The sequence below is a fragment of the Odocoileus virginianus genome, chromosome 3 (assembly GCF_023699985.2).
Source record: "Odocoileus virginianus isolate 20LAN1187 ecotype Illinois chromosome 3, Ovbor_1.2, whole genome shotgun sequence".
Lineage (NCBI taxonomy): Eukaryota > Metazoa > Chordata > Mammalia > Artiodactyla > Cervidae > Odocoileus > Odocoileus virginianus.
The window spans coordinates 58,038,444-58,045,541 of record NC_069676.1 but is presented as its reverse complement, the minus strand read 5'-3'; the positions used below and the strand labels follow the sequence as shown (position 1 = coordinate 58,045,541).

The 7,098-nt window shown below is 46.6% G+C and overlaps 1 protein-coding gene across 2 annotated transcripts; it reads left to right on the top strand.

Annotated features, from left to right (window-relative positions):
• The first annotated feature begins 819 nt into the window (after nt 1-819).
• RPS14 (ribosomal protein S14) lies at nt 820-4,677 on the top strand. Of its 2 annotated transcripts, none has more exons than XM_020885141.2 (5): nt 820-903; nt 1,718-1,868; nt 2,361-2,522; nt 3,577-3,653; nt 4,560-4,677. In XM_020885141.2, exons 2-5 carry the CDS (start codon nt 1,720-1,722, stop codon nt 4,625-4,627), a joined length of 456 nt encoding a protein of 151 aa, XP_020740800.1. In that variant the 5' UTR covers nt 820-903; nt 1,718-1,719; the 3' UTR covers nt 4,628-4,677. The 2 variants fall into 2 exon arrangements, with proteins under 2 accessions (XP_020740800.1, XP_020740801.1); XM_020885142.2 differs by lacking the exon at nt 820-903 and adding an exon at nt 938-1,106.
• The last annotated feature ends 2,421 nt before the right edge of the window (nt 4,678-7,098 follow it).

Here is a 7,098-nt window from a genome sequence, read left to right as displayed (position 1 = left end):
TGATAACCTATGTGAGGAAGAGACTTTGGAAAAGGATGAATATACATATAACTGAATGACTTTGCTGGACACCTGGAACTAACACAACACTGTGTAAACTATATCCCCCAAAGTCAAAAATCTATACTCCAGTAAAATGTTTTTTAAAAATTTTTCTTTAAAAGAGAAGTCAAACAGTATCTATTTAATAATATCTATTTGTTAATGTGGTGAGGATTAAATGAAGCAATGCATATGAATATACGCTGGTATACAATGACAAATATTGAATAATTTATTCTTATTTTGCCAAGTACTCAGTAGTTGGAAGAGCTTCCCTGGTGGCTCAGACGGTAAAGAATCTGCCTGCAATGCAGGAGACAGGGGATCGATACCTGGATCAGGAAGATCCCCTGGAGAAGGGAATGTCAGGCAACCCAACTCCAGCATTCCTGACTGGAGGATTCCATGGACAGACAAACCTGGACGGGTAGAGTCAAAGGGATTGCAGAATCAGTGACTACAGACAACTGTTGTTGTCATTTGCCTCCGCACCACCAGGGGAGCTGCCGCCCTCAGGCTAAGCAGGCTCCGGGGTCAGGGTGGTGGAAGTTCGTCTAGCCGCGGTCACCGCCATCTTAGAACACAGGCCTTCCACACCCACTGGGTTTGGCTGCTCCCTGTAGTCTTATAAGTAGACCGCTCGTCAAGATACCCAGGCCCTTACCTCCTTAGGCACTCCCTTCAGTAAGCCGTGTTCTCGAGGGCGTTTGAATCTCCTGGGAAACGCTAAAATCGGCGTCTTCCGGGAGCTGTCCTCGCCCCGTGACCTCAGACGTGCACTTCCGGGACAAGAGCGTGACCCATCGCCCCGCCCTCTTCCACCCTCTCTTTCCGGTGGCGGAGTCTGGAGAAGACGCGCAGGTAGGATCACTGGGCAAGGAAAATCGGCTGGCATCTTGAGGCACGGGAGCTCATCGGGGCCGAGGGCTTGGGGCTGAGGTCTTTCTGCTGAAGACAAACCTAGTGCAGGGCGTGAGGAGCACGGCGGACTGACCCAGACTCTGTTTCGCGCCCTGTCTCGGGAGGCGGCGGTCTTGGTTTAGGAAAAAGCCTGTTAAGTGTGGGTGAGTTCGGATCTAGTCTCGAACGCGTAGGCCCGGCGCCACGACCACAACTACCTTAACCAGCAACACACCGTCGTTGGGAAGGATCGGGTAATAAGTTGGTCTGATGTGAGCGCCCGCCTTAACCGGTTTTTTTCCTGGGCAGTCTCAGGCCGGGCCTCTGATCTCTTTAAGTTTTCGAATCTGGAAAGTAGAAATAATCGTCTCATGAATCCCTTGGGGATGTAGTGAGGATTCAAGAAGGGAATGCAGAAGAAACGGCCATGCGTTAGGTGCTTCCAAAATCCCGAGTGACTGCTAAGTCGGGCACATTGCAGTTTCTGTGCAGGTCTCAGAGCCAGACATTGAGGGTAGGGATTGCACATCGGTGTTTGCTGAACACCTATCTCGTGCCTGTTTCCCCTGAAGCCAGAGATGAGGTGCACTCTAGTCTTGCCAGGGTGGGTTGGGAGTCACCTGGGAACCCTGATTTCTGCTCCTGGCCGCCCAGAGCGGGAGAGCTGGAGCTCTTCAGTGTCCTGCTCACCTCTCTCAGGGAGGAAATATTCCCAGAGTTGTAAACATTTGGGGTTTTTGTCGTTAACGTTGAAATTTTTTTTCTTCTCGTTAAGAAATGGCACCTCGCAAGGGGAAGGAAAAGAAGGAAGAACAGGTCATCAGCCTCGGCCCTCAGGTGGCTGAAGGAGAAAATGTATTTGGTGTGTGCCACATCTTTGCATCCTTCAACGACACTTTTGTGCACGTCACCGATCTTTCTGGCAAGTGAGTTACCCCCGTGGAGAGGCACAGGACCCAGTTAGCAAGGGCTGGGCTTAGAAATGACCGGGGAGCCTAGTAGCACTTTAAGGGGAATCTCTGGAAATAATTTTTGTTAAAGATGTTCAGATAAGGATATGTGCTTGGTTGCTTAGTGCACAGATACTGTAATCTAGGTGCTGGAGTTCTAAGAGAAGGAGGTACATTTTTTGCCTTTACAGCCTGGGGGCCTCTTATGTAAAATGAGGAGAAACTACTCCTACTACTGGATTAATAAAATTAAAGGTAAGAGTAAAGTGTTGATGCATTGTTAATCTGGGATCTGTGAATACCATCACTGCAGAGCCTAGGGAAGTCTTGTGGGATCAGGATGCTTGTTCAGATTGACCTTCATCCTCTGCCCTTCCTGGGCGGAAGTGCTCTTTATCTTTAGGATGTGATATGCACTCTGAATCCTTGATGGGTAAGAAAGAAAGGATCCTGTGCTTTTGTTCCCAGGGAAACCATCTGCCGTGTAACTGGTGGGATGAAGGTGAAGGCTGACCGAGATGAGTCCTCTCCATATGCTGCCATGTTGGCTGCCCAGGATGTAGCCCAGAGATGCAAGGAGCTGGGCATCACTGCCCTCCACATCAAACTCCGGGCCACAGGAGGAAATAGGTAAGGCTGGGAGGATAGTGAGGTCACTGAGCTTGGGCAAGGAATCATGGGTACCTATGTAATTAATACGGGCATACCTCAGAGATACTGTGGGTTTGGTTCCAGACCACTACAATAAAAACAGTATCCCAGTAAAAATGAGCAACAGTGTTTTCTCAGTGTGTATAAAAGTTAAGTTTACACTACACTGTAGCCTATTGTGTGTGCAGTAGCATCCTGTCCTTTTTTTAAAAAAATGCAGCATACCTTAACTTAAAAATACTTTATTGCTTTAAAAAAAATGTAACCATCTGACAGTGAAGGGACTTTTTTAAAAAGGCATGATTTGTGAAGCACAGTTAAATGAGGTATGCCTGTAATTGGTTTCTGCATGTACCCCTGCCCCAACTTACTGTGTTAATTGAGCATACACAGTATGTGAAGTGCTATAATCTAAGTACTAGAAGAGAGTGATGGGGGAAAGCAGGTATTGTTTCCATCCTCTGTGGCTCTTAGGCTGGCAGAGTCAGGCTTTAAACAATTTAGAGCGGGGGAGCGTATGGTTCATTTTTGCAGCAAATATCGGGAAGCAGAAATGTGGCGGGGCTGGGTTGATAATAAAGTTTAAATGAAGATCTAATGTTGTGATATTAGGAATTGGTCCAGTGAAGGAAGGACAGAGGAGAGGATTACAGCCAGGGACAACTGGAAGGAAAAGGTCTTGGAGTAGAAGTGAGCTTAGCACATATCTGGGCATGAAAACTTTTTAGTAGTAATGAGTTGAGGTTGAGGTTGGTTGGTTTGTTAAAGATGGCTGCTGTGTTGGGCAGAGACCAGATAGGAAGTTGTTAAGTGATCCATTGTTCTTGGGAGGGTGGGAAAGGACAGATCACCGAAAAGACTTAGAATCACAGCATGTGACGAAACGGGGTACTTCATGTTGATGAAGAGGGTACTTCCTTAAACAGGCTGCAGGCAGAGCAGAATACAAACTATGGCCCATGGTGCGGGGGAGGTATGCAACAGATAATGACTTGCCCAAAGGCTTTTCTTAATTTCCATATTTGTTTTTTAGGACCAAGACTCCTGGACCAGGGGCCCAGTCAGCGCTCAGAGCCCTTGCCCGCTCAGGGATGAAGATTGGGCGGATTGGTGAGTACCCCTCTTAGGCTGATGCTTGGTTTTCTTTCAAGTGTGACCCCAGAAAACATGTGGTCTGTATAGTGGATACAGGCCCTGGTCTGCTAACTTTTGGCAGTTAGATTTGTTAATGGGGTGTGCAAGAGGTACTGAGTGACATAAACTCTCTACCTGAACACTCATGTCACCTTGACCTGAATGTCTTGCACTGGAACAGCACCGTCTCGTTTCTGAATTTCTGTGCCTGACGGTGGCTGGTGGAACTAATGGGAGATGAATTGTCCTTTCTAGTGTTTTCAAGAGACTTGTATTCGATATTTTGGAGGGCTGACTATTGCATATTAGTAGAGCGGGCCAGTCATTGTGACAAAATATATGGAGGGGGCAGTGGCTCCCATGGTTAAGAATCACAGCAGTTCTCTATACTTGCGTAGAGTTTATACCCTTGTGTCTGTGATCTGACCATTTATAGCTCTTAGGAAGGAGATGTTGGCCCTTCCCTGCTGCTGCTTTGGCGGCGTGTACTGATGCCTTGACCTGATGGTCCATCTCTCTCTCGAGATTTTTTTCAAAACATTTGCAGTCGTCTTTACCTATTAAAAAGGAGCTATTCTTCAGTTTGAGAGGATTTTTCCACTAGAGTCAGTGGGCTAGGTATCAGAAACCTGAAGTTGTCACCTGCCTCTGACATCCTATTCAAGTTGCCTACTCTGAGCCTCAGTTTCCCCTTCACGGACATTGAATTCAAACTACATGAGAAGTTTTGAGGGGGCAGCTCCACACCCATCAGCTACATACTGAAGACTTACTTATGAAGCAATAGGATCCACTGCTGACCTGTTTGACCATTGGCCTCGGGCGGCCTGCGCCCCTTCCCATCCAGCTCCAGACAGTGATGTTTTCTCTTCCTCCCTACAGAGGATGTCACCCCCATTCCCTCCGACAGCACCCGCAGGAAGGGGGGTCGCCGTGGTCGCCGTCTGTGAACAAGACTCCTCAAATTATTGCTTTCTGTTAATAAATTGCTTTGATGGAAGCTGTTTTTGACTCCAGTCGTCTCTCCTTTATGTAGGGGCCACTGCTCAGGGGTACTTGATTCCTTCTTCTGTCTATTTAACCAGGGTATGGGGCTGTCTTGAGGTCACGGGTGCATTGATAAGCCAGCAGCCATTTAATAGATATATTGCTTCAGAGAATGTCTATAACCTGTCAAAGAGGAACTCGAGGTGTTGATCCAGTCCCTGCCCTGGGACAGGGTGAGCCTGTGTCCTGTGAACTGGTTTCCTGAGAGGAGGAGCAGAAGGAGAGGTGAGATTCTGGTGCTGTGGTTGGATCTTCTTGACACTGCTGGTTGTGGCATTAGTTGTCTCAGTCATCTAAAGAGACCAAGGCCTTGGAGACCTTGTTTTGAAAGTGGAGATGTTGATTCCAAAAATGGACCATTTCTTAAAGAGCGGGAGTGGAGTGGAAACTGTTGAGCCCAGTGTAGCCTGAGCAGAAGAGCCTTCCAGACAGCCATATATAAACACGTGTGGGTGGGTACTCGCCCCCCACACCTTCTGTGCAAAAAAGGGAGTGCACTGTCTTGTATCTTACTTTTTCTCACTTGGCAGATCTAGGAGGTTGTTCCACATCAGTACATAAAGTACATAGATTCAATCACCCACAAATACACATCAAGCCCTATTTTCATCAGTGATGAAAAAGTTTCCGCTTTCCGGAAGCCTGCATCCAACTCCAAGGACCCAGTGGCACCAGATGGTACTGAGTGTTTTGCAGAGGATTAGCCCAGGGCCCTGTGATGCTGACTTCTACTTCAGGGGAAGACAATGACATGATGCTTTCAGGGTTCATCCCAGCAGACATGTTTCAGTACTTCATTCCTTTTTATTGCTGTTTAGCAGCCATTTCCCAGGTATACACCTATTCACAACTCCCATCCCACCTGGAAGAGCCCTGGAGAGGTGAGTCTTGCCATGGCTCCTACCAACTTACCATGTGTGATGGATTAGCCATAAATTGGTCTGTTTCATCCTCTTTAAAATGAGTAAATGAGTCCATGCTGATAACAGATGATTTTAAGATGAAGGCATAAATCTTACAAAAACTAAAAATAGTTGCTCCCCCTTCCAGTAAGTGAACTTAACCTGTGGGCTAGGCTTAGTGACTCACTCCAAAGAATAGAACATGGAAGATGTTAACTTTGGAGAGATGAATTATTAAGGTTGAACTGGCTGATTGCTAAACACTTGGATAAATCATGTTTCTAGTACTCAGACTTGACAAGATGATGAATACTTCAACTGAATTTTCAATTTCTGAAAACCCATAATCTAGTTAGAGGGCATTCTACAACGTATCAACATTTAAATTCAAAAGTTAAACAAGGGCTCAAGACCAGAGGAGCTGAAGGAGATGGAATAACAAGGCATTGGATCCTGGACCTGAAAGGGCATTAGTGTAAAAACTAATACAGTATTAACCTGGGGACTTCCCTTGTGGTCCAGTAGTTAAGAATTAGCCTTCGGAGGCAGGGGAGGCAGGTTTGATCCTGGTTCAGGGAACTAAGATCCTGCATGCTGCAGGGCAACAAGCCCCATGTGCTCTAGAGCCCATGCTCTGCAACAGGAAGGCCAAACACCTTGCAATGAAGAGCCTGCACACCCCAGTGAAGGCCAGTGCAGCCAAAAATAATCTGAATCTGGAGTCCAATCAGTAGTAATGTGCCTGTGCTCCGTAGCTTTGACAAGTGAATTGTTAAAAATGTAAGATACTAACGTTCGAGGAAACCAAATGAGTGATATACAGAAATGTCATCTTGCAACTTTTTGGTAAATCTAAAAGCATTCCCAAATAAAAATTGCAGGGTGGGGGGAAATAAGCATACTTTTCTGCTGTCATTCTGGTTTTGAAGGCAGAACATGGTACACAGACCTTCAAGAGGCAGGTATTCCAGGGTGGAAATCCCAGTTCCCCAGATTTGGACTCAACCTTGGGGGACTTCCCTGGTGGCTCAGATGGTAAAGTGTCTGCCTACAATGTGGGAGACCCGGGTTCAATCCATGGGTCAGGAAGATGTCCTGGAGAAGGAAATGGCAACCCACTTCAATATTCTTGCCTGGAAAATCCCATGGATGGAGAAGCCTGGTAGGCTACAGTCCATGGGGTCACAAAGAGTTGGACATGACTGAGTGACTTCACTCAGGCAAATTACTTAACCTCTCAACCTTTTAGTGAAAATTCCTGTGATAATGGCAGCCTCATAGTACATCACAAGAAAGATTAAAGCGTTTAATCTGGCACTGAAGAAACTGCTCCTATTCTTAATGCCTGTTCAGTTCTGCCAAGCATCATGAATGACAGCTGGCTGGAATCCTGGTGGGAAGATGCTGGCGCTCACTGAAGTGTTCTTTTTATTTCCTGTGATGGGACTTTGCAGATTGTTCTGCTGTTTCCT

Excerpts from the sequence above, each read along its gene's own strand:
- RPS14 (XM_020885141.2), top strand. The coding sequence starts at position 1,720 with ATGGCACCTCGCAAGGGGAAGGAAAAGAAGGAAGAACAGGTCATCAGC. Across the intron at positions 1,869-2,360 it reads GTCACCGATCTTTCTGGCAA|GGAAACCATCTGCCGTGTAA; the intron begins GTGAGTTACCCC and ends TTTTGTTCCCAG. Across the intron at positions 3,654-4,559 it reads GATGAAGATTGGGCGGATTG|AGGATGTCACCCCCATTCCC; the intron begins GTGAGTACCCCT and ends TCCTCCCTACAG.